The 27,604-nt window shown below is 44.3% G+C and overlaps 1 protein-coding gene across 1 annotated transcript in view; it reads right to left on the reverse strand.

The window, feature by feature from the left end:
* The window catches only part of ARHGAP32 (Rho GTPase activating protein 32), a 215,968-nt gene that overhangs the window by 6,854 nt on the left and 181,510 nt on the right, over nt 1-27,604 (reverse strand). Inside the window, exons 14-21 of the mRNA XM_077839787.1 lie at nt 15,616-15,718; nt 12,876-13,020; nt 11,992-12,074; nt 8,501-8,608; nt 6,657-6,802; nt 3,321-3,522; nt 2,511-2,656; nt 1,005-1,079 (exon numbers count right to left, since the gene is read on the reverse strand). Of these exons, the coding sequence (XP_077695913.1) occupies nt 1,005-1,079; nt 2,511-2,656; nt 3,321-3,522; nt 6,657-6,802; nt 8,501-8,608; nt 11,992-12,074; nt 12,876-13,020; nt 15,616-15,718 (1,008 nt within the window). The remainder of the gene's footprint in view (nt 1-1,004; nt 1,080-2,510; nt 2,657-3,320; nt 3,523-6,656; nt 6,803-8,500; nt 8,609-11,991; nt 12,075-12,875; nt 13,021-15,615; nt 15,719-27,604) is intronic.

Genomic DNA, 27,604 nt, shown 5'->3' on the forward strand with positions numbered 1-27,604 from the left:
GGTCAGTAATGTATTACATTTTATTCACTATATACCTACATTAGAATAAGGCAAGGGCTACAAACTTTGCCCCCCTACCTATGTTTGTCAGGGGTGTCACCCTTGACCGCCAGAGCTATGCTGGCAAAGGCCTGTAGTGCAGTTTCACGTATACTGGCAAAACTGCTTTTGCTGGGGGAGTGGAGGAAGCTATGTGAGCAGAAGCAGAGTTTTGCTAGGATATTATACAGGGATACCCATACTGGCAAAGTGCTTCTAGTGTAGATCTGGCCTTAATTTTAGTGCTCGTGAAATGAAGTCGATTGAGTTTTCCCAGCTTACTACTTCACCTTTAGAAACGTCCCTTGTAAGTTTTTACACAACTGTGAGATAGTTTTGTGGTGATTATAAACTTCCAGTAAGAACTAGGATAGTCCAAGCTAATTTCACTTTTGACCTACAGAGGAGTTGCAGGTTCAAGGGGAATTACCTGAACCTTGCTCTGACTTTAATGAGTTCTTTCTTACACCCTAATGTTGCAGTGGGAATAGAGGATGAAACCACCCTGACTTTGCCACCACAGTCATGCAAAAATCTGCTTTGCAACATTTAGCTCCAAAGCAAGAACAACGCCCATCGGTCTCAGTCACTCTGGATTGACACTATTAAGTTGTTGGTACGTGACTGCTTATGAGTTACATGCACTACCAAAAGTAGACACACTGAAACATGAGCACTGTGTGACCCTGTTTGGCAACAGATTCCAAGGCCAGAAGGGACCATTGTGATCATCTCGTCTGACCTCCTGTCTAGCACAGGCCACAGAGATTCTCCAAAATAACGGCATGCCTCCTAGATAAAAGACTGGGCAGTTGCTGGCTATTTATAAAACCGATTTTACAGGAGAAGCCACAGGACTTAGTTACGGATACCACCATCTACTTCATGAAGTGCTGTAACATTCACAGGTCCACAGAAATGTCACGCTGCCTTTTACACCTTGTGAGCCAGTTTTTCTATCTTACCATCAACAGCATGCAAGGAAGTGAGAGACTCTTCACTTTTAGCTGAGCGCAGGGTCCCACTATCTCCTCTCCCACCTACAGAACCAAACATAAAGGAAGCTTTTTTTAATAATCTGCCGCATGCTCATGGCATGAAGATAGATGGGTTTCTGCCAGCCACACCACTCACTTGAATATAAGCAGCTTTTCTACTCTCCTACATGCTCACACAAAAGCTCCAGTCACAACTGTATCCTCTTTGTATCCCATACCACAATTTATACTACTGGGCATTTCTACAGTGTCTTCCATCACGCACAAGTGAATTAACAGAGGTGCCCAGGGTTAGGGGGTGGTAATATTCTTCCCTACAAAGGGAGAAACTGACAAGCTGTTAATCTCTGCAGAGGGAGGGGTTGGGAAGCAAACAGGCCATAGCTCCCTAACACGGATTCCTTTTGGAGGACAGGGTGCAGGCTCACTTGAATCTGAAGTGGGAGGAATGGGTAAGGATGCACCTTGACTGGGACAATGTATCTCACTGATCCACTGGTGAAATTCAGAGTAGCCTGAAGGCTGCTCTAACTTTCACCATCTACCAGTGGCTCCAAGGGCATTACAGTAGTGAGGATCATTGGAAGCCCTCACCCCCTCTAGTTGCTGTATCAGCTTTTAGTACTGCTTTGTGGTGGTAGCACAATGCAAAGCAGCCAAAGGCAGGGAAGAACTCGGGCTGCATATTTTGTGGGCACCGAATAAGCATTAACTTTAACCCTGAAGTACTGGGGAAGTCTGTGGATATTTTTGAAACCACTGTGCCATGAAATGTACAAGGGTTCCCTAATATGGCCAAGTTGGGACTTTCATCCCCTCAATCTAATTGCATTTTGTACTAAGGAAAATTGTAAATGATTCAAAGTTCCTGAAAACTATAAGGTGGTATTTTAAGAGAATCTGAAGAGAGATACTAGATGGATATACATAAAAGGGGGTTGTGGGTAAGGGAGAGGCACATCTCTATCTAAATCACATTACACACAGTCTTAGTGATTCTAAGCACTTGTCTACACTGGGAAGTTACTATACTGGTATAACTATAGTAGTATAAACTCCCTTATTTACTCTGGAAGGAGGGCCCTTTTCCAGGTTAGTTTATACTGCTCCCATAGAGAGACAAGCTAAACCAGAAAAACACGCTCTTATTCTGGAATAAGAGTTATACCTGTTTAGTAATGTCAGTAAATTTTCCCAGGAACACTGAGCTGTCAGTCCTGAATATTCCATCTTAGAGGGGATGGATCCGTTGCATTGTTTTTGTAACAATGACACCCGGATCTAAAAGCATGACTGAATCTCCACAGCCTCAGCTAAAGAACTCAGGTTCCATTAATAAAAGGCTCTAGCAGATTCAAACCTCTATTCATGGATTATGGCCTATGCACTGGAGGGGAACAGAGAAGCATGCTAAGTGTGGGTTACTTTCCCAGCAGCACCCTGTTTGGTAGGAACAAAAGGCACCCTACTTACCTGCCAGTGCTATGGCTTTCATTTCGGAGGGCTCGCTTGGGTTGCGCTGTAGTTTCCGCTTGGAGACAGAAGAGGATTTTCCCAGGTTGAAGAAGGAGCGCCAACTGCCAACGGGGGATTTCTTCATCTTGTTGGGTGGTCTTTTTCTGGAGCAAGAAAGCAGAAGGGGATCTGCATTCAAGACACATTGCCAGTCACTACGTTTTACCAACCAGACCTGACTCCTTCTGCACTTGGCCTGCTAGCTTTGGCAGAAAACTAGACACGTATATTTCAGCAGCAGAGCCTATTTATGCTCCTCTACCTGGAGAGGTCCAGTCCCAGAACTTGTGGGGTCAGTCCCATTAACAAAGGACATTCATTTCCTCCTTGTAGCAGGGCAGGTGGAATTTTTAAGGCACAAGGCCTGAACAGCATTCAGAGTCTGAACCAAGAATGCCTCTTATTTTATATGCAAATGTACCTGTTCCCTCCATTTATAACTAAACTAAACCTATCAGGAAAGGGATTTCATTTGCACTATAAAAGCTACTTCACCCCACACTACATCGCCATGCACATGTACGTACACGAATCTCTGGAGGGACAGAGAGTTGCATGGCCTGCTCACTCAAGGCATACAACGAACTTCTGAGGTGTAAATTGAGCCATGTGTGTCTTGCTGCACCCTCCTGGATACAGAACAACCCCATCCCTACTGGGCGTGGGACACTGGCTATGATCCTGCATTGTAAGCAATTCTTGGTCAGAGGGCTGTAATTGTTAAAAGCCTGTTGAAACACAGCAGTGATAGAAAGTAAAAGCCTCTACCTTTCAGATGGAAAGTCTATGACGGTGTGGAATTTCCCCTGTAATGCAGCAGGGCCTTCTCCCACTTCAATGTATTTACTGTCTGCCACTATAGGGGAGTTGATCTGGGCTTGCGTCCTTGCTTGTGCCTCCTCCAGGGTGAGCAGCTTAGTTGAGGGAGAGGACACCAGCAGTGATTTGGGGCGTGATAAGGAAGTGTGACCTGCAAATGAAAACCAGAGACAAGGAAGAGAATCAGAGCCGCAGCAGGAAAAGTAGGGCCCATGAATAGATTACAGCATTTCCTGAGCCCTTGGAAACCCAAGAAAAGGCCAGCATAGCTTCTATTACACACACCATTATGGCAAAGCTAACAGTGGAATTAATAATTGACAAAGTCTTACAGGATGTAACTGGGAGGGAGGAAACCATTAGGATTCTGTATCAATTACTCTAGAAGCCTACAGGACTTGATTCTATAGTGGTTTGCTTGTAACCATCTCTGAATTCTAGGGCTAGAATATTTTCAGTTATCCTACAGGATGGTTCAAAACCCTGTAGAGAAAGGTGATAGTTTTCTTTCTAATTGCTGGTTTTACTTGCACTCCCCAATCTTGATTCTAGCTCAGAGTATGGGGAAGAATGGCTACATCTGAACATTTTAAAGGGGAGCTATTTAAAATGTTACAAACATGTTTGCAACTAGTAAGTATGCTTTAAATCACTCCTAACAAATACTGGGGTAGAGCATAATAAATTAAGAGCTGGACTGTTTTATTGCTGTAGTTGTGGGTTTTTTCCTTTTTTTTGCTACTTAAATAAAGTTTTGGGTTTTGTTTCTTTAAAGTGAGTTAAATACTTCGTTTTGCAAGATCAAAACTAGTTAAAATTACTTCCCAGGGCTACAACTCTGTCTGTCAACTTTCCTTGCAAAGGAACCTGTCATAACAGAGCTAGTTTATAGACTGGTTTAGTAAATCATATGCAACCCTGTTACGACAGCCTTCCTGCGCTTATGAGTATGAATTTTGCCAATGTTAACATGATTATCCCTTGCCAGCTTACTGAACAACCCAACCCTGCATAAAATGTGCATGTAGGCCCTTGTCTGCACTGGCCTTTGAGCCATGTTTAAAAGTTATTGTATACTGAACAGTGGCCCAATCCTGGTTACATACTGGAGCTAGCTTGGGTAACAGTAACAGTGACGCTGCAGCAGCATCGCTGGTAACACAGACTGTACAGCGCCGCCCCCCCTTACAGGATGCTACATGCTGTCTCACTCCTGTAAAATGTTCCCTGAGCTTTGCTACTACCAGATGACAAGCCCCAGCATTCCTGCTCACCGTTGAGAGCAACCAACGAATTAAACACAGACAAACATGCTGAGCCAAATAATTGCCTTCCCCTGGAAGAAAACAGCCTGGACCAGGTGTAATTAACTCTGAAAGATCAGCTAGAATCAGGGTGGAAATATGCCTGCATCATTCAACTGGGGCTCTTATCATAACAAACTCCTCACTCCTGCTGCTTTATAATTGCCTCATGTGGAAAGCTGGACAGACAGCAAATCTACTATGCTGAAGACAATGAGGCCCTAACACGGAAATGGAAAGCATCAAATACACTGGCAAACAGCTTAACTCTGCCCACAGTTAGTGACAACTGCACTGACAAAGCCCACTTTGTACTAAGGATGAGCTACATTAAATCAGCTACTTTATATTTTAATATCTATTAGAAATACAGCATGGGGGTTGCACATATATGAATCTGTCAAATCCATCCCTGGTGTAACTTCACTGGGGAGACAGCAGGCATTTGCAAGGAATGGGAATTTTAGTTTTGAACTGTGACCATTTTCTGCACCAAGAAAAGCCTTCACAGACTGGGCTCATTGTGTTTTGGTGTATCACACAGCGGAGTGAATGCAGAACTCATCTGTCCAAGTGGAGCTATACCTTTAATCAATATTTGATTATCATCTCTGTTGAATCGTAACTTTCTGTCTAAAATCTATGTGGAGCTGTTAGCAGTTATCATGATTAATTTTACAGGCTAAACAAACGAGTAATCCTTTAATCATTCCAATGACCTGTACAATATGGTTCAGTTCATTGCTAGGCCCTCTAATCTCATGGGCTGCCTCATAGCCTCATCCCATAGGTCGGTGGCTCTCAACTTTTCTAGACGACTTACTGTACCCCTTTCAGGAGTCTGATTTGAGCCCTGGATGGGTGGGGCTTGGGCTTCTGCATGTGTCTTAAGCTTCATGGAGGCCCCTGACAGCCAGCCCTGCACTTGAGACCCCCCCAAAACCCATCATCCCATGACACCCGCCTTCATGTTGAGAAACACTGATATAGTATATAGAGCAGTACAAACAAGTAATTGTATGAAATAGTAGTTTGTACCGACTTCACTAGTGCTTTTTAGGCAGCCTGTTGTAAAACCAGGCACACATCTGGAACAGTTGATGTACCCCTGTTTGAGAACCACTGCCAAAGGTGGGAACTGGCTACTAATTACAAGAATATGGGTATAGTTGCTGTGGCTAACAAGTCAGAACCATACTAATGAATGCCTCCAGGCTCCATGGAAAATGGACCCTTTAATGTCTAAGATTTAAAATGTTTCTTATCAAAAGTAACAGATTTATTTGGACATAAGTTTTTTACTCATGAAAGCTTATGCCCAAATAAATCTGTTAGTCTTTAAGGTGCCACTGGACTCCTCGTTTTTATGGATACAGACTAACACAGCTACCCCTCTAATTCTTATCAAAAGTGGGGCCCAAATTTGGGTGTCTAAAGTTAGGCACCTACTAAAGCAGCCCCGTTACTAGAGGTGCTGACAACCACCACTTCGCACTGTCAGTGGGAGCTGTGGCTGCTCAGTATGTCAGGGTGCCACACTTTCAGCATGTAAGCTTGAAAATGCTGGCCTTGACGGCAAGAGTGTGTACCATATGGCACAAGCCTGTGTTGCAAAGACAGGGAGGAGTGTGCAGGAGCAAAAACTTGGTAATAAAGCCCCTTAAAGATTACCACAGACCTTCCGCAAGGGAAAAGCTGCAACTGTTCCAAGACAGAGAAACATTTGTGAATCGCAGGAGTAAAGAGCAGTAATCCCTGATGTCAAATTATTAGGCCCAATTCTACAGAGCACCCTTGATTGCTATCAACGTCAATGGGAGAGAAAGGTTGCCAAGACCCCCAAAACTCAGGCCACATCTATCAACTTTAGGCACCCATCCCTGAAAATTTTGGCCTTTGTTTTTACTGGAGAGGCTAGAGTTTCTGCTAAAATTCTGCCCCTAATTTTGGTACAATTAAACCCCCCAAGGAATGTACATACCTGCCCCGTCTCGTATGACTGAACTGAGTTTGGAGCTGAAGAGGACATCAACGTGATTCAGGATGAATTCCACCACCACTGACTGGATTCGGACCTCCATGAAGGCAGCTGTTCCACTGAAACAGGCAGACTCTATCTGCTTCGATCTAAGGAAATGCATGGCAGATTAAACTTCAATGTAACTTCACCATGGGTACGGGCTCATTGTGCATAGTGACTTGCTCTGCTGAGACCAGGTATATAACACCACTTAGGATCCAGATAGCACTTGAAGGGCCAGATTCTCTGCTGGTGTAACTCCCTTAGTTTTCAAAGAGCTATGCAAATCATCACGCTGAATTTGGTGCTGTGATGACTTCAGTCTGGATCTGACTCCTGATGTCAATGGGAGCAGTGAACCCCTAGAGGAGGGAGGAGCAGCTGTTGCAGGCTCAGACTGAGGTGAGTGAGGCATGTCGAAGGCTTGCCTGTTTTGTCTCCTTCCCTCCATGTGCACTTGTAATTGCATTGTAAACTTCCTGAACAAGCTCACTGTAGCCTTTTAAATGAATTTTTCCCCATGAGCTAGGAAGAATCTCCAGCTAGCCCTGCTCAGCAAGGACCCCAACATTCAAAAGCAGCCTCAACCAAGAGAAAATTGTCAGACAGAAGAAACTGGCTCACACTCGTTAACTGCCCACGAGGGACTCTGAGTCGGATATGTCAGGATGGTAATTGGACAGTCCAGAAACTATAACACAACCAAACCCCCTGTCCTTGTCTTATTGTTTTTTTTTTTTTAGTAAGGTTTTGAAATTAGGGATGGCATTGTAAGATTGTCATGTGACATGGGAGATTCCAGAGGACAAAGTTTATCCAAGGGTCTGGCAAGATCATTTCCATATGTCTGAAACCTACAAGAGGTGCTGGGAGTTCTACTTCACCTCCTGGCTTGAAGCAGTTTCCATCAGCTACAGGGTTTACAGTTTGGCTCAATGGCTCGCAGCACCCGCACTATACAAATTGTTCCAGCACCCCTGAAACCTACTAGCCATATGTATTCATGTCAGACTATACAGACTGCTGCAATGGGATGTCAGTGGTGCCACAGAATGGAACCAGGTTTCAGAGTAGCAGCCATGTTAGTCTGTATTCACAAAAAGAAAAGGAGTACTTGTGGCACCTTAGAGACTAACCAATTTATTTGAGCATAAGCTTTCGTGAGCTACAGCTCACTTCATCGGATGCATACTGTGGAAAGTTTAGAAGATCTTACTATATACACACAAAGCATGAAAAAATACCTCCTCCCACCCCACTCTCCTGCTGGTAATAGCTTATCTAAAGTGATCACTCTCCTTACAATGGAACCAGTTTTCCTGCATGAGCAAAGGAGATAGTATCCACATCTAACCGAGGGAGAGGAAAAAAATGACACTGGAGGGAAAAGGTGGGCCTGATTCTCCATTCATTTACACTGCTGTAAATAAGGAGTAATTCTGTCAAAATCAGTGGAGCTATAATGGTGAAACAGGCCCAGTGGGCCCAGAAAGCCAGCTGCTGTAGTTCCACTGACGTCAATGGGAATGATGCTGTTTACACCAGTAGAAGACCTGGCCCAGCATGTCCAAACCTGCCCAGTCTCCAAGCACTTTCTCTGGAGAATCTCCCACTGAAAAACCAATAGCAGTTGTGCCTGAATAAGAACTGTCGAATCAAAACCCTAGTGGTTTTTCTGGGTCTTGACATTTAGCATCCTCTTGGGAACATAGCATGAAATAACTTCAGCATGCAGTGTTTACTTGGAGGAACAGGTATGATGTGTGTTTTAAATGTGAAGGTGAGAGAAAATCTAATAGAAGTACCTTAGTAGGTTTGGTGCCCAGACAATTGCTAAGTTCTTGGTATGCATGTTTGTGATGGAGCAGTAATCAGCTAGATGAGCCAAGTGCCTCATTAGGAACTCCAGTGTCCTGAAAAATGAGAGAGATGCAAAAATCTGTTAATGGACAGGCAAACATTCAACACCCCTTAGCAAGCCTTGGTGCAATTGGCAGCACAGAAAAATGCAATTAATTAATTTGTATTTGTTTGGTAGCAAAAGAAGGAATGATGTGCCCTAAGCAAGACACAAATGTTGCCTCAGGCAGATAATGACAGCAGGGTCTCCTGACTGTCCAACTGAAGAAGCACGTGCACTTGTTAGATTTAACAGAACACGAGGGCGGGCAAAAATACCTGCAACTCCACTAGCTCAACAGGCTACAGAACCAGCTAGTCACTCGTGTTCATTACTTGGCTGCTTTACCACCATGTTGTGCAACAGAAATAAAACATTTGCTTAGGCAGAGCCTGATAACTTCTTGGGCATGCTGCAAAACCTATCTCAGGCTTTTGGGAAGGGGTTTATTTTATTCTCTTTGTGTAAGCCGGAGGATGCTTTTATTTAGGTACCTGAGAGGGGATTGGTGAGAGGCTGCTTTGAAAATCCCGGCTTTAAGCACCAAGATAGGATGATCTCTGTTAGGTATATTTTAGTTTATGGGATGATCACTGAGGGTATAGCTGGTACAAGAGAACCTGCTCTCACACGAACAAGAGTGCTGATGAGCACCCCCAAGTTAAGTCTGCTCCATCACTTAGTAGCAGCAATAAACTTTAAGAGGTGAGTGCACAATCTCAAGTCTCCCCTGTCCGGTCTTCATTTCTTCCCTGCCTGGTTTCTCTTTGCACGCATGACCTAGGCAAAGACATGCAGGGAGGAAAAGTCTGCATTTACGGGAGATGAAATGGACAAAACCCCACAAAATTTGCACTGTGCTGCCAAGCACCACCATCATCAGCCTGGAAACTCTTGCTTGGCCGAAGATGATTAGAAGAATAAAAATGCTCTTTTCTTCCAAAAAGGCTGCACAGCCAAGCCTCAGGAAGTTGAGGAGGAAACCGCAAGTGAACCACCATCTCTGCCCAGTCACCACTAGGGGGAACACTTGCAGCAGAGTTATCTCATGTAAAAGCAAAGGAGGACTTGTGGCACCTTAGAGACTAACACATTTATTTGAGCATAAGCTTTCGTGAGCTACAGCTCACATCCGATGAAGTGAGCTGTAGCTCATGAAAGCTTATGCTCAAATAAATGTGTTAGTCTCTAAGGTGCCACAAGTCCTCCTTTTCTTTTTGCGAATACAGACTAACACGGCTGCTACTCTGAAACCTCTCATGTAAAAGGTGACTGTTCTCATTCCCGCTTTATCTCTCTGCTAGGTTTTTCTCCTTTCCTAGCCCCCCTCTCTGTTCTGAGAACAAGGCTGCTACGTTAAAATCAGACATTAGGGCAGAGAGCGATTGCAGAAGCATCTCTGGCCACAGCTTAAATAAGTGAGGGGAGCTGGGAAAGACAACATGCTTTAGGTTGATGGGGATTTCCTAAATGGGGCTTTTCAGGGGAGGTTTTAACTACAGAGCTACTCTGTCCCCCCAGTGCAGATGGGATCGGGTGGCAATACGAAAGCCCAGGCACTGAAATGGGTCAAAGGAAGAACCTCACATCCAACCCACCCTAAATTTCAGCATGAAGGCAGGGAGAGGAAAGCTCAGAGTTGAATCTAGCCAAATTTGCCCTTACGGCTCTTACCCAGAACAAGAGGGGGCTGCTTCCTGGCTCAGCTTTGGCTGAAATTCTACAAGAGCAGCCCACGATATTTTGGTGCCATCAAATCTGAAACTTCTCCTTTGGCCATTCTTAAACCTACCTGGCCAGGGTAACTGGGCACAGAGCAGGAGCCACTGGGGTGGAACAGGACAAAGACTGCAAGCTGAGGTATCCCAGCCCCCTGCCATGAATGACAGGAAGGTGGCTGGGGCACATGAGGAAAGTAAACCGGAAAAAGAGGCACAGAATAGAAAAAACTGTGAATTAAGGCCTAAAGGGGTACAAGGTTCTCCTGCAATGGTATAAATAGTTAGGGTCACCCCTGAGACTGCTTTATGGCACGCTGGCATCACGGCAACCATCAGAAAGGCCAATCTGCCCACCCAGCCAACAGGACAGAACAACTTGCCCCTGTAAAACAGGCATAGTCCAGCCAGTTACTGCACACTCCAGTGTGGGGATAGTCTACGGCAGGGACAGGCAACCGATGGCACGTCACGCGAGCGGACTTTCAGTGGCACTCACGCTGCCTGGGTCCTGGCCACCGGTCCAGGAGGCTCTGCATTTTAATTTAATTTTAAATGAAGCTTCTTATACACCTTATTTACTTTACATACAACAACAGTTTAGTTATATATTACAGACTTATAGAAAGAGACCTTCTAAAAACGTTAAAATGTATGACTGGCATGCAAAGCCTGAAATTAGAGTGAATAAATGAAGACTTGGCACACCACGTCTGAAAGGCTGCCGACCCCTGCTCTACGGTATAACTGAGGGCATTTGAGGCCATGCTGGGGAGAGTCCCAGCGGAAAGGAGAGGGGTTGGGTGGCTGCAGCATGGCATGGCAGTTTACGACGACAAAAAAGAGAGGCTCAGATTCCTGTGCTGCTTTTCCAACTGCCACATTCACAAATGCTCCCTCCCTTTCTTTAATGCATGAGGGGGAGCAGTTCCGCTGTGCTGTCAGCAGAACGCCTTCCCTACCAATCCTGCTAGTTCATCACACGTGCTGCCACAGGTGTACTACTGCAGTGCCTCCTTTTTCACCTGATTTCAGGTGCTCCATCTTCATCCGTCTCACCAGATTAACTGGCCTTGCTGGGCAAACCTCTGACAAAGTTCTGAGCCTTCTGCTACTTGCTTCATTTCTCTCCCTTAATGTTATTTCAACCTATGGTTTTTGTCGTCATTAAAAATATCCTGTGGAAAGTCTCACCACCCACCTCCCCTCTCCATAATGAAATCTGACTACTTGGCTCTGAATTCACCCCCTCCTGGCATATTGTATAGAGTAAGGCAGATGAGATTTATGTATCGTATGTGTTGTCTGTTTTGTTACTGATCTAATTAAAATATAAGTCAATGTTATGCAGTCAGCAATCCTTCCAAGCGTGCTCAACTATGCAGGAAGAATGCGGCCATCTTAGGTGGGGATAATCGGAACGCACACTATAATGTCAGCCTTCCCTTCGTAAGTGACGATTGTGTAATGGCCGGGGTTTTTTTTCACCCTCCAAACAAGTGACATCATTGTGCTGCAGCGTAAGTCCCAATATTTAGCCTAATGTGATTTCGGTTTAGTCTGCATTGGTGACTTTCGTCCTAGACAGGTTGAGGATGGAAAGCTGGGACCCTGGTGCACTGTCAGAGTGGCAAAAAGAATGAAAGGAGTGTGGCGGGGTAATGCTACGCAAACTAACCTGTAGTGTGGTGGGGGTAGTTGCTGGATGACGTCATGAATTTTAACCAATCTTTCTTCATCTGTAGCAGCAGACACAGCATCCTGGAACAAAATAACAAATTAAGATGCTAACACTGGGTGTTTGCTAATGCAAATGGAACAGTCTGGCTGGCGCTCAGTTTGCTGGCATTTAGATTTGCAGGATTTACCTTCCCACCTAAGCCTTTAGGCTGCCCCCTTCATCTGTGGTATCTGTGTGCTGAGGAGGTGGGCCTGCATACAGCTAACATTAAAGGCAAGATTAAATGAAGCTGGCTCAAGAGCTGTAAGTTGCACCTTGATGGCAACTCCTTGTGCTGCAGGGAGGGTGACATTCATCCCAAAGAAAGGCAGCAGCAGATGTTCCCACCAATGCCCTCCCTTGCTGGCTGTGCCACTGGAGGACATCTTTAGTTTCTGTTGGGGACTCCTCAAATGCTGAAGGGATTCACACAATCATTCAAACCGCCAATGTGCCTCCCTCCTGGTGCTGCAAGTCTAGAGCAGGGTATTGTGCCCTGGCACAACTGCACTCGGATCTCAGAAGGGAACATCAAAAGGCGCTGTGAGTCTGGAGTGTTGGACATGAGCACAGCAGTGTGTGGCCTCCTAGTTTGGATTCAGCAGCAGAGCTGTTGGAGTAGCATGCCCAAATGGGATCTGGCCTAAGCCAATGTTTTCGAGAGCCTCATTTTCATGGGTAACCCTTTTTAAACATAAAGAAAGATCTTCAGCAAGATCCATTTCAGAATCTATCTTACATGGCCCCCGTTACCAGGCTTTACAAAACAGGTGGCTCTCTCATTCCTGTTGATCAGTGACGTTGCCCAGTCCGTGGAAACTGAGATACCGGCTGGTACTTACTGAGAACTTCTCATACAGCTGATATGTGAGCAGGGGATTGGGGAGCTCGCGGAAGTAGAGTTTACAGAGGGAGCCCACGCAGTGGATATCTTGAATGTAAACATCTTTAGTCAAGTCGGGGATCTGCTCAGAGTCAAACTCGTGGCTAGAGATGAGAAAGGTAGATGGTGGGGGGGGATGGAGAAAAACCCAAAACAAATCAGAGTCAAAGGAACACAAAAGCATGCTTCACAGGAAGAAGAGTCAGGCTTGTGCTGTTGCAAGCTCATGTTTTTGCAAAATGGGATGGTTTCTTACAAGGCATTGTCGGTTGCATTTACATCTGACTGGCTAGCCCAGAAATCAGATTTCCTGTAACAAGACAGATGTCCTTGTATTTTATAGGGTATAGTCTCAACACTGTTGAAGGCAATTTACATCTCTAACCCCGGTGATTGTGACTGAAAGCTGTGTAGGTAAAATTCACCATGGGCCAAAATGAAAACTTTACCCCCTTTAAATTTCAAAGGCCTACAAACTGAAATCAAAAGCAACATTGAATATCAGGGCCTATCAACAGCTGCTGTACATCAAAACTACTGTGTGCAAAAATTCCTTGGAGGCAAGCTAGAGAGCCTAGCAAGAATGAACCGAGCCAGGAACCACATGAAGAAAACCTGTGTGCATTCCCTTGGTTTTCACAGAGAGAGGAAAAGAGAGAGAGAAACCCAAAGCATAAATGTTTATGAAATAAAAGCTGCACTCAGAGGGCCAGGGCTGGCAAGCCTCACTTCCCACTAGAATATGTGCATGGAAATTCCTGTTTCCAATTAGCCAGGGACTAGCGTAATGAGTCAGGCCACTGGGAGTGGTGAGCAGAGGATTGCTGTAGCTGAAGCTCACTTCTCCACGAGATGTAAATTGAACGGCTGATCCCCTGTGCAGCAGATAGCCACGTCTACACTACAACAGCCTTGTCAGAGGCTTGGTTCTCACTCAGCTATACTATCATTCTGGCTTGTAACATGCATGGAAGACAAACCACATTGAACGCTTTGGCGTACTTCTAGGGCCTAGTCAAAGCATTAAGTTCTTCCCTGTACTACATAATGGAGAATCTTGTACCCGTGTCCTTAGCCGTAGATATATTTGTAGCCCCGTGGGAATGTCTTCACTGCACAGTTAACCTGGTTTTCAGGCCAAATTCCACTGCTACAGAAAACATGTTGAGCCAGGTTTGGAGATCCTTTGAGCCCAACCCCTGGCTAGTTTACCCAGCTACAGGAGTGGGTTAGAACCCCAGCTCCACTTTAACTCAGGCCAGAACACACCCACTTTGCAATGAAGATGCAGGCTAAATCACTTGAGTGCAGATAGTGCTCCAGTGCCTTCCCCACAATTCCCTCCAAAGGGTGGAAAAGTTCTCCCACCATTCACAGGGAAAGAATCCTAGAGCATCTCAGTAAAAGCAAATCAGCTCGTGGGGCTAAGGCAGCCAAGAGTAGACAGAACAAAACCCATCTAGCAGTTGGGTAAGCTAGCCCGGCAGTTAGTTGTTATTGTTCATAATTAAGGAGCCTCCTGCGCTGCATGTGGGGAACTGTGGAATGAAAACATAAAACACCCGGGGAAAACTTCAAAAGGGAACAAAACAGACTGGGTCAGACCCAAGAAAAAATGTTAAGATGTGGGGCCAGCAAAAGTCACTCTAAGGCAGTGGTCCTCAACCTATTTACCATTGTGGGCCGCATATGCAGCTGTGTGCTGATTGGGTCACAAACAACCCGTGGGCCAAGAACCACTACTCTAAGGGCTTGTCTACACATGGAGTTATTAAGAAACAGCTATTCCTGATTAACACCGTGTGTGGACACTCTTATTCTGCAATAAGAGTGCCTTGGTCCAGTGTAGCTTAATCCCACTTTCAAAGTCAGTTAAAGCTAAACCAGAACAAGACACGCATTCCAGAATGAGAGACCCCCAAAGACGGAGGTATTCAAGAACAGTTATTCCAGAATAGTTGTGGCTGAATAACTCCACAGATAAGCTCTTTGGGGAAGGAGCAGGGAGAATTTTAAGATATTATTTAAAAGTAAAGTGGGGTGGACTGAGCTGAAGGCAAAGGAGAATGAGTTCCTTCAGGGAGCAACCTCCACCGCAAGGGTGCGGGTTCCTTGCCCATTGGAGATGTGCTGATGCTATTCTAGAAAGACAGGCAATGTCTAAGCATTGTCAAGGCCTTGTCTATGGGGAAACCTGCACTGGTATAAACTAAAGGTGGGAATTTAAACTGATATAGTTATAATTAATACAAAACCCATGAGGACCCACACTTATTTCAGACTAAGAGTGGCCTTTCTTTAAGTTTTGTTTAAGTCAACTGGAAACAGGTTTCGGCTAAATCAAAATATGCTGCCCTTAAACTGAAGGAAGGGCCTACACACAGGGAGTTTGCACCAGTTTAATAAACTGGTTTAAAAAGGTGATTTAAGTTAAACAAGTCACACTTTGTCATGTAGACAAAGTTTGTCATTTCACTTCAGAACCTCTGTGAAAAAGAGACAGGTGGGATTTCAAATGTTCCAGAGCTACAACATGTTGTTCATGAAGCAGATATGAGCACTGGGGAGCTGCTGTGATGGTACCTCCCCATCTGTTCTCCAAGACACCCACCGCCTGTCATCACTGAACTCTAGGATTCTGAAACCAAAACATTTAAAAGAGCATGTGCTGGGATTCATCGAATACAATGCAATCATACCGTAGCTTCTGGATATTGGACGCAATTCCTGACAGGCGGTATATTCCATCCACAATGCCATGTTTCTCAATGAATTCGGTGCAGCTCTTGAGGACCTGGGGGACTAAAAAGAAAAAAGGGCCAGTGTAGAGTTGACCATGTTACTGAGGGCCTGTGATCGTGTCAGATCTCATAAGCTAAGCACAGATGGGCTGCTTCCCTAGTTGCTTTTTGGATAGGAGACAAAGGAAAACCAAGGAGGTGCAGGAAGTAGTGCTGGTAACTGGTAGCAAGCAGGCTTTCCTTGAAGTCAGCATTGAAGTATGGTGTTAGCGGAGCTGCACTGCAGGAGATGCCATTTCTCAGATGAGACACAAAACAGGGTCTCACTAACTGTGGTTGATGAAGATCTACAACGCTTACAAACGAGCCATGGTGTTACCGCCCCTATCCAGGCCAATCTGAAACTGAGCAATTGCATTCAGTCTACCCAACATTCTTTCTGTAGCTTCAATTCAACATGGAATTCTCCCCCCCTGCTTGGTTTAAACTGTTGTACGCTATTAAAGAAATAGAGCATTCTACCCCAGGGTTACCTGCATTTTTATGATTGGTAATTTGATCTCTGCATGTGCAGGGCACTGATGCATTTGAGCGTCCCTGGATTTAGAAAGCAACATGACACAATGCACCCACAGAAACTGCAGTGCAAAACTTGTTACAAAGAAAGATCCAGATAAGACTGGACTGAAAGTAAGACCCAGTAGATGTAATTAGGTTTACAGTAACATTCAGGCCACTTCACCAACCAGTTTTCTCCAGATGGCTTCTCAATACAACTGAAATTCCACTATGTGATTTAACTATCCATCCCGCTGGATTTAAGGGAGGAGCAAAGCTGATCCCCTTTAACAGGAAAATGAGACTTGATAGGAGCCCAGACAGGAAATTAGGATCAGACCCGTGTAAGCACCATCCAGTCCTCATGGAAAAACTCCAATTTTTGTGGATTCCTCAGCAGGAGACTTTCTTGCCACAGCTCCTACAATGATCTAGATTTAGTCTTACACAAAATGCCAACTCCTATCAATTTGCCATGTGACACAGATTGTGAATAGGTCATGTGGCAAATTCCCTTTTATCAAGTAATATATACCATCTGCCAGGAACACTGTTGAACTTAGATGCCCTATTTCTCCTCCCCACCCCATCCACTCTACTGCTGTTCTGCTTCACATCAGGCCCAGAAGCAGATGTGCAACCTGGGCAAGGAAAGGAGCAGACATTTTCAGTGGTTCCCTAGAAATAAACAGATGCATCTCAGACTAATGTACCATGAAACATAAAAGGTAAAACACCAAACTGCAGACTGTTGCAGTATCTCAAGCTGCTTTCCAGAGACTGTTGGGCAAATGGATCCCCCTTCTGCCCCATAGAGCCTTGGAAACAAAATCCTTCTTTACAGAGCAAGGCATTGACCAGAACTGGTTACCTTCTGCTCAAACCTGTAAGTGCCTTGGGATCTTCGCCTTCCACTGAAGGGCAGCCTAGAGGAATGGTTCTCAACCTTTCCAGACTCCCTTTCAGGAAGCTCATTTGTCTTGCGTACCCTCAAGTTTCACCTCACTTAAAAACTACTTACTTACAAAATCAGAGAAAAATACAAAAGTGTCCCAGTACATACTACTGCACAATTGCTTCCTTTCTCATTTTTACTATATAACTATAAAATAAATCAATTGGAATATAAACATTGTTCTTACATTTCAGGGTATAGTATATAGAGCAGTATAAACAAGTCATTGCCTGTATGAAATTTTAGTATGTACTGATTTTTGCTAGTACTTTTTATGTAGCCTGTTGTAAAACTAGGGAAATATCTAGATGAGTTGATGTATCCCCTGGAAGACCTCTGTGTACCCCCAGGGTTGAGAACCCTGACCTAGAACCCTGGCCTGAGCTGCCTAACCAAAGTCCTGTGTCACAAGAGAACAAACTCAGCATGCTTCCGTGGCTTTACGCTCCTGGGGCTTCTCTAGCTGTACAAACAGACAGCATGGTGAGTAGTGTATGTAAGTCATAATTAGACTTCAGGAGCAGCCTGTTGTGACACTTTGCATCAAGTCAAGGAAAAGAGGGGGGAAAAAAAACCCAAAGAAGGGGATGTAGTCATAGGAATACATTTACTGCACTGGCTTATTCACCATAGCAAGAGATTGGATAGTGCTGTTAGAGTCAGCATGGGGCAAAACCACAAAATCAAAATACTGTGGGCCCATCCACACCAGAAATTTCACTGGATCAGGCTATGTGTTCGTCTCCTGACCTGGCTACCACATTGGTCCATCCTGTAGCAGAGATGGGACACTGAACATATACTGAACTGTGCTAAAGCTCTGGACGCAGCATGGCTTGGAGACCCCTGACATAACTGTAGTTAAAAAGGGTCTTTTGGTGGCAGGATGACCTCAGTCTGCTATTTAAAAAAAAAAAAGGGGGGGGGGGTGCCATAGGAAGATTACATGAGTGTTTTTAATTTTTCCCCTCCAATCCCTACCTTTCCTCAGCCCGGTAGCTGCATGTTTCTGGTACCAACAAGAAATATGAAACTGCAGTAAAAACAGCCAAAGCTAATACTGAAGTTGCCTCCCAAAAATTTGACACTAAAGAGGCAGCTGGTGTCCTGAGACCACTCCCTAACACGATGACTAGTACTGTCTCATTGTGTGCTTGGGCTCCTGTTGTCTGTTGTATGCATCTGTCTCTTGCCTTATACTTATTGTGAGCACTTCGGGGCAGGGACCATCTGTTTGTACAGCGCCTGGCACCATGAGGCCCTGATCGATGACAGGAGCTCCCGGGCGTCACCATAATTCAAATAAAGAACAACAAAAGCTTAACAATGAGCACTGTTGTTTTTATTCTCTTTCTGGGCAATATCATACCCAACCTCTGGACACCAGATAATCCCCCTTCAGGGAAACAACTCAAAGAAACAACCACCTCACCTGCACTTCAGGGTGCTAGAGTTAATTGATAATTCCGGCATTTAAACATCCACATCCTGTGAGGCCCTGAGCACCTTATGTATCTCTTGCTCCGGAATCAGGCATCCCATTCCCAACACTTCCTCCCTTTGCTGTCCCCAAGTGCCTGACATTCCAGGCACTGAACCGCAGAAGCCTAGGACTGTGGAAGCATTACCAAAGGAGACCCCAGGATGTTTTATCACTGGGGTGACTCAAGGAATTTTCCAGCTCATTCCTCAGCATCTCCCAGCGGGTTTGAGAGTTTTACAGCATCTGCCCTCAGGCTTTTATTTTATTTATTCATTGACTGAAAGGGTTCATTCTTCCCCCCAGGATGAAGTGAAAGTTTTATAGCTCTCATTTTCAAGGGCGTTTTAATTCATCTTGAAATCAGACCCTTTACAGTCCTCTAACCTCATTTTGTTTTCCCCTTTTAGTCGTTCATAACCTTAGCAGCCTTCTTTTTGTTGTTGCTGGATGTTGGTTTTTTGTGCACATTACTGGAATCTGAATTATTTGTTCAGCCTGGGGAATGAGACCTCCCACTGAGTCCCCCTGCAGCAGTGTAATTTTTACAGTATTTCAGCAGTCAGGTGAGCTCCTGCACCAGCCAGGGCCTTCAGGCTGGTTAACGGACCATATCGCATAGAACTGCAGCTGCTCAGCTGAATCTCACACATAGCGAATGACTGTAAAAAGGTAAATGATCATGCAAACAGGAACAATGAACATAAACAGAACTGCTGTACACACTGTATCTAACCTTCTAAACAAACGCTGTCAAACTATGGATGTCATTAAGTTCCAATATTGTCTAAGAAGCTTAGCAAAAAGCAATTAAATGAAGGAGCAAGACACTAAGGCAGTGAGATGGGAAGATAATAACTAATTGTTCTCAGTTAAAAGAATACCAATATAACCTATGAGCTCCCATATGAACTCACATACCTTTGGTAGATACACATCCCCAACAGCTGTTGAAATACTGTAGCTATTTTTACTCCCACTTCCCTCTCCATCTTACTTTTGATGTCATAAGGTATGTCTACACTGCAATTAAGACACCCAAAGGTGGCCTGTGCCAGCTGACTTGGGCTTGCAGGGCCCTGGCTTTAGGGCTGTATAATCGCTGTGTAGATGCTCTGGTTTGGGCTGCAGCAGGATCCTAGAGCCCAAGCTCCAGTCTGAGACTGGACACACCTAAGCCCAATTAAACAGCCCAAGCCCTGCGAGCCTGAGTCAGCTGGCAAGGGCTAGCCACGGGTTTTTTAACTGTAGCGTAGACATACCCATACTTGCTAAGAGACCTACAACACACTTTAAAAAAAAAACCACCCACCTCTAACTACAGCTTACTGCAGGTACTTTGTGTGCTTTTTCACTGAAGCTGGCTGAAAATTTTGGAAGATACAGAATTTTTAAAAATCGTCAATAAAACAAACTCACAAAATTGTTACCATTTTGCAACCAGCTCTGCTTTTCAGCTGTTTAGCCATTTTAATTTCAGCAGCCTATTCTTCCTTCTTTAAACCTGCCCTCCCAGCTGTCCTTCCCATCTTACAGCACAATTGCATGGGGATGCGCGTCTATATCAAGATGAGATTTGAAAGTGTTAATTACTTCCTTTTTATTACCCCATCCATGCTAAGCCAGAAAGTGGCCTGCAGGGGACATTTTGTAAGCATGTAGCCCCATTCCACCCTCTATTCCTGCATACTCAGATAAGTTTACTAATCTCCTCCTACAGTTCACTCCTAAATCCTGAGCCTAACATCCTCCCTTGAGCTACCAAAATTTAAAAATAAAAGATCAAGCCACGAACATGGACTTCCTTCAAGATGCTGTAGAGTTTGCAAGAAATGACCCATGTTAAAAATACACATATTACTAAAGAACGAAGATAAAGTCTAAGTCAGTATCTTGAGCTACACTGCTTCCTGGCAATACCTTTCTCTTATCTGACAGAGTGACTTTTGTACTGTAGGTCTTAAGGTAATGGCAAAGAGGGTTATAAAAAATAAATGAGACAGCTACAAGAACAGAGACCTTGTGGTGCCTAGGAATGGAATCAGTGTTCAACAATGAAATCTGCTTAAGGCTGGATTGTCTTTTCACCTATGGTAACTTAATTAGGATTGTGTAAAGGCAAAGTGCAATGCTCAGCTCTCTCAAGTGTAAACCCAATGGAGTTGCACCACTCAGGAAAGCACTTAACCACACCTGCTTAAGTCCCACTGACATTTATGGGACTTAAGCATATGCTGTATGCACTTACCTGAAGGCTCAGGCTCTGCCTACACGAGACAGTCGTACCACTTTAACTATAACAGTACAGCAATCAGTGCACCCCGAGTATGGATGCAGTTATAAAGTGGTTTTGTACAGGAAGGGGAATAACTGTACTAGTATAAGGCACCTTTATACCGGTGTACTAGGGCTTTTATCGGTACAACTATTTTGATTTTTTTTTTAAAATCACACCTTAACAGCAATAGTTAAACCAGTAAAACTTTCAAGTGTAGACCAGGTCTTAGTGTTCCATGGACAGGTGCCTAAAACTTACTGCACGAAAAAAAATCATTAAAGAGAAATAAAATACCATTCTTGACATCTAAACAGAGGAGAAGGCATACAAGCCGTTGCTGTACAGCATGAGCTGTTTCTTCCCATGGTTTTATTCTCCTTGTGGAACTGGTATTTCAAAATGCAAATTAATTGCCAAGCCCCTGGTGTCCTTTGCGTAGGTGAGGCATAAGGGATTTCTCTTATCAAGGTTGTTACTTTCAGCTGCTCCAAAGGAGGCAGGCTGGAAAGGAGTGGAGAGAGTTTTCCTTTTAGTAATTTTAATAGCTTATGTGTCCTTCTCAATTCCCTTTCATACAGCTCAGAAGACTCGCCCCCTCAAAGAGCAGTAAAGCTACATCGGGGTCCTTGTCACAATGCTAAGCTGAGCCAAAAGGAACATGGGATCCATTGGTTTGAAAGAGGGCAAGGACACTAGTGCCCTTCGACTATGGAAACTGGACCAAAATAACTCAAAGCTGTTGACCTTCAAAGATACCAACGCTCACGTTTTTAGTGCTGCTCTTGGAGAGGTGAGCGTGCCTGTGCAAGGTAGCGTCCACACCAAGCTTCTGCTGTACGGGTTAGCTGGTTATTGCTATCAGATGGTGGAGTCTGCTGCTGGATTCAGCTTCTAGGTTATGATTTCTGTGTCATGCGCACATAGGGACAGATTTCCAAAGTGATACAGGTGCCCAAAGATGCAGCTAGGCACCTAGTGGGATTTACAAAGGTGCTTCAGTGAATCAGGTGCCTAACTCACATTGACTTTCCATGGGAGTTAGGCTCCTAACCTGCTTAAATGCACTTTCATAGTCCTATCAATCTAAGGAACCAAATATATATAAATAAATAAAAATAGGCCACACAAAATATGTATTATTATTTCCATTTTGAAGATTGGGACAGTGAAGCAGAGATGTTAAGTAACACTGCCCAAGGTCACAGAGGAAGTATAAGAAATGGGATCAGAGCACAGGTATGCACTGTTCCCTGTCCTTTGTTCAGACCACAAGATCACACCTATGTTTCACTAAACTCTCTCTCTTTCTCTCTGATCACGTCTACCCTTTATAATCATTACATCCTCAAAGGACTGCAAGCTGCAACAAATGTGATTTTAGATTTGCATATATCTGATGTCAACCAGCAGGTTCCAGGAAACAAAATACTTGGCCACACATTGAAATCAGCAGTAAAATCTGGCCTGGCAGGACAGCAATATAAACAAAGGGGCTGGAAGGCATTAGAACCCACAAAAGAAAAAAGCTGAAGTGAGCTGTAAAACCATTCCAAACAGCCTCACCAAATGACTGCCCCATAATGCACCTTTACAAGTCACTTCCTCCAGTTTACAAAGTGTGTGTGGAATTGTGATAAATATCACCTCAAATAGATTTATGCAAAACTGTATGAGCAAGACAACATTTCTGTCGTGTACAAGGTAAAACTGACAGGAAATGAGTAATAAAGGGTCACAAAGGACAGATGGAATATGTCTGGTCTGATAAATGCATGGTGCAAGTCACAGAGAATAAATGTGTTAATCACCCCGTGCCCTGGTTAATGACTTATCAGCCTCAGAAAAGCCACTTGAAAGCATCCAGGGCAAAACTTATGTCAATGTATAGAAACACAGACCTAAGTTTCTAGTGTTTGGAAAAATTTTACTGGTGTGAAAGATATTCTCTACACCTGTAATGGGGAGTAAAATCAGTACCTATAAAACTGGTTGACACTTAAGATACATTCACTGTATTAACTCTGCATGAATTAAATATCCTGAGCTAGATTCTGCCACTCTTACTCACACAGAGTAGTAATTTATCCCATAAATAGTCCAACCAATCTCCATGGCCCTACTCACAGAGCAAGGTTCTACTAAGAGTGGCAGAATGAGGTAGTCATAGGGCTTCCATGCCTGGGGTGCCCTCCTGCTACAGGTTGCAGTATGACAGGTGCATCTGCCTCAGTTTCCCTCCTTCAGACTTCCCAGAAATGGTCCAAAGGATCTTCCCAAGTATAAATATAGCCCTTGTGGAGTTCATTTATTACAAAAGTCCCACGAACATAAATCATAACAGATGTCCCACAATCATAGTTCAGAAGTGTCCGAACATCCATCTCTGGTGTCCCTTGCCAAGCCCTGGCTCTCCAGTGCAGTCCTCTTCTGTCCTTGTGCCAGGGCAGCCTTCTGGCTTCAGCTCTACATCTCTCCAGCCCTTCTGCTCCCAGCCTTCAGCCCTCTCCAGCCTTATAAGGTCTTGGCTCTCTCTGGCTCAGGAAGGAGGACAGCTGATTGTAGATCATCCACTGACTTAGTAGCCCTCATCCCCTTTTCAGCCTTCTGGCTTCCTGATACCTCCTCTCTTTTTCCAGAGAAGACCTGCAGAGAGCTTTCTGATCTCTGCAGCCTTCAGAAACCTCCTCCAGTCTCCTGAGTCACCTTAACTGATTCTCACCAGGGTTACATCAGAACATAAGAATGGCCAGATTGGGTCAGACCAAAGGTCCATCTAGCCGAGTATCCTGTCTTCTCGACAAGGCCAGGTACCCCAGAGGGAATGAACAGAACAGGGCTTTCTGAAAATCTAAGTACACTATATCCACTGGATCCCCCTTATCCACATGCTTGTTGATCCCCTCAAAGAATTGTAGTAGATTGGTGAGGCATAATTTCCCTTTACAAAAGCCATGTTGACTCTTCCCCAACAAATTATGTTCCTCCCTCACTGGACCTCTCCCTGACCTTTCAGAGCCCCAAGTGCTACCCAACCCTCTGAACTGACCACTACGGGAGCTGGACCTACTTTGTTTACTAAGGCCAGCCGCCCTGTGACAGGGGCTTTCTGCGTTTTAAATATTCACATGAGATTGGATTGTACTCAGGAAATGTAAGAAAGGATGCACCTACCTTAGCTAGATGTCCAAATCCTGCACTGGGGGCTCAGATTTTATCTGTTTAAGGTACTTATCTGGTCCCTGATCACCGTAGTTATCTGAAAGCCTCACAAACTTTAATGTATTTATCCTCATAATGGCTCTGTGAGGCAGGGCAGTGCTATTATCCTCATTTTACGGAAGAGGAACTCAGGCACACACAGACTAAGGATATGTCTACACAATGCACCTTACAACGGCGCGGCTTTGCCGCTGCAGCCACACCGTTGTAAGGTGCACTGTGTGGCTGCTCTTTATTGCTGGGAGAGAGCTCTCCCGGCGACAAAATAAAACCACCCCCAACGAGGGGCAGTAGCTTCGTAAACGGGAGCGCGGATCCCACCGACAAAGCGCTATCCACACCGGTGCTTTTTGTCATTAAAGTTTTTGTTGTTCAGGGGAGTGTTTTTTCACACCCCTGAGAGACAAAAGTTTTAGCGATCAAAGTGCCAGTGTAGACAATGCCTAAGTGACTTGCCTAAGGTCACAAAGAAAATCTTTGGCAGAACAGGGAACTGACCCAGGTCACTTAAGTCCCAGGCTACTGCTCTTACCACTGGACTATCCTGCATCTTTTAGCATGCAGGTGCTTAAAAGCAGAGCAAGGATCAAACCAAAATGTCACACTCAAACACACCTGAAGTTCTGCGAAGTTCAGATTCAGGTTTGAAACTCTCACCTCAGGCCTATCTGTATTTAAAATAGATATCTGGGTACCTACCCCCTTTGAGTCACCACACGTGGGATATGTGCATCTAACACAGGGGTTAAGACCTGTCAACAGCCAGCGTTTTGTTTTGGCCTGCAAAATTCAGATCCAAATTTTACAATCCACATGCATGATCGTCAGGCAGCAATTAACGGACCTTTGTATAAGAAAAGAGATGTTGCTTAAATAAATCTATTGATGTCAGTTGCTAAGACTCAAACCTGAAGGGTTTCGGAACTGAACTCCAGGGTTTTTACACTTTCACATGATTCTCGTTATTTACTATTTGTATTACAGTAGCACTCACAGCCCCCAGTGTGCTGCAAACATAAAAAAAGACTGCTTCTGTAGCGAAGCCCTTGCAATCTAAATGCATTCATCTTTAAAATGGCAGTTTCATAGAAAATCTCTAGACGGAAAACAATTAGCTATAAAGGTCAGTTTGTGAGTAAAGATTACACTTGGGCCTGTGGAACATTTTGAAGTACACTGGGCATGTGAATTTCACAGATTGTATTTTTTTTAATATATATTTATGCAATTTTAAAAAAGAGAAAGAAAACAGAAGCAAGACTAATTTGAGGTTTTACGTAGCTTTCTATTTTTTAAATTAATTTCTGCCTTATTGCTTATTTGCAGTTTTCCACATTGTTTTCTTATTCTCCAACAAAAGCAAGAAGTGGCAGCGTAAACACGGCCAATGCAGGCCGTCAGTGTTAGGACCTCAAGGAAGGATTAAACCAGACCTAACAAAGTACGGTTAGATTATCCTAACCCCTAAAAGCAAGGCCTTGAACTGTGGTTTTCCTCAAGTTGGCCAAGATTCAAGGGCAGCCAGCCAAACATCTATTATAATTAAAAATTATTAACAAAATCAAGGGACTAATGAAATGAACGTGAAGAACCGAAAAGAAGATATATAGGTTGGAAGGTCTGAGCTAAAGGAAAAATGAGAATGGAGCTGGTTTTACTCTGCCCACACAGAGCGTCCCAGCTGAAATGTTGCCTCAGATGATCCTTTCTTGTTCTAACCTGTTTTACTAACCACATTCTTCCCCTTTGGAAGCCTGCAACAATTTATCACTGAAAATATTCTATAAACAATGGGAAGCTGGAGAATCATAAGGAAGCTGGGATCCCTGGGGATGATAAACCACCAACAGAACTAGAACGGGTGGTGATGTCATCAGAAACGCCAAGGAGGCAGAAATGTCTTGGTTTAAAAGTTATTTAAAAGCACAAGGGAACAAAGCCCTCCCTTGGAAGTGAGTGGAGTTTAGAAGGCTTAGCACATGGCAGGCTAAGGACCCTATCTCCTACAAAGGTTCAGGCTGAGACTTTCAAAACCATATAGGGGATTCGGATATCCAGTTCCTGCTAAAATTAAATCCCCTACATGATTTTGAAAACTGCAGTCTCAATTTTTAAACCCTATACATTTCCCTCTCAAAAACTGTTTTCAATGGAAGGAAGACAAAAAAAAAAAAAAAAAAAAAAAAAAAAAAAGAAAAAAATGTCAGATGCATCAATATATTCTGTCTGTTTCAGGGACGGTAAATTTTGCAGCAGAGAGGTCGAGAAAAGGTTACTCACCTTGTGCAGTAACTGGAGTTCTTTGATGCGTGTGCTCCACTACAGACACGCATGTGCCGTGCATCACTGACGGCCGATTTTTGGTAGCTGTGTCCGTTCAGCCCACGCGCGACATGTCCTCCTGCCCCGTACTAAGGCTATACAGGGCTGTGTGAGCAAACCGCCCTCACTTCCCTCTCTACCGCAAAGTCCCACAGAGAAACTCTGAAGCAGTGGGGAAGGAAAGTGGGTAGTGCGGCACCATCTTGAAGAACTCCAGTTACTGCACAAGGTGAGAAACCGCTCCTCCTCCTCCTCCTTCTTCTTCTTCGAGTAGCGTCCCTGTTGGTGCTCCACTTCCAGTGACTTCCCAGCAGTAACCCCTTAGCAAGGGGGGAGGTTCAGAACCGAGTCCTGCACTGAAGAGAGGACTGCGTTGCATATTGCAGATCTGATTTAGCAGCGTGAACCAAAGTGTAATGGCTGGAAAACGTATGTACCGAGGTTCATGTTGCAGCTCTGCAGATTTCCGCAACTGGAATGTCCTTGAATAGGGCTACAGATGTAGACTGTGATCGACTAGAATGTGCAGCCATTCGTAGGGGAGGTTAAACATAAGCCAACCCATAGCAGGTAATAAAACACCCAGACATCCATTTGAGAGTCTCTGCATGGAGACAGTGGATCCCTTAGATCTATCCGCAATAGAGACAAAAAGTTCAGGAACTTCCTGAATTCTGTTCAAGTGAAAGACTGATGTCCATCTAGTGCATGGAAGATGGCTTCCTGTACAGTCTTATGCAGCTTAGGAAATAAAACTGGAAGGCGAATAGTGTGGTTAATGTGAAACCCAGAAGAAACCTTAGGTAAAAAATTTGAATGGGGTTGTTATGATACCTTCTCCCTGGAGAACACCGTATATGGCGGGCCTGCCATTAGAGCCCCAATCGCCTCAACCTTTTGAGCAGAAGTGATGACCACCAAAAAGACTGTCTTCACAGACAAATGTAACAAGAGAGCATGTGGCTAGTAGCTCAACAGACTGTTCAATGAGATGGTTGAGGACAAGGTTGAGATCCCAAAATGGAATAGGCTCTCTGATGTGTGGAAAGATTCATGAGACCTTTCTGGAACCTTGTTGTGCTAAAACCTTGGATGTTCAAAAACTGAGAAACCTTCCACTGGCAAGTGGAAAGCT

The sequence above is a fragment of the Eretmochelys imbricata genome, chromosome 22 (genome assembly GCF_965152235.1).
Source record: "Eretmochelys imbricata isolate rEreImb1 chromosome 22, rEreImb1.hap1, whole genome shotgun sequence".
NCBI classification, from domain to species: domain Eukaryota; kingdom Metazoa; phylum Chordata; order Testudines; family Cheloniidae; genus Eretmochelys; species Eretmochelys imbricata.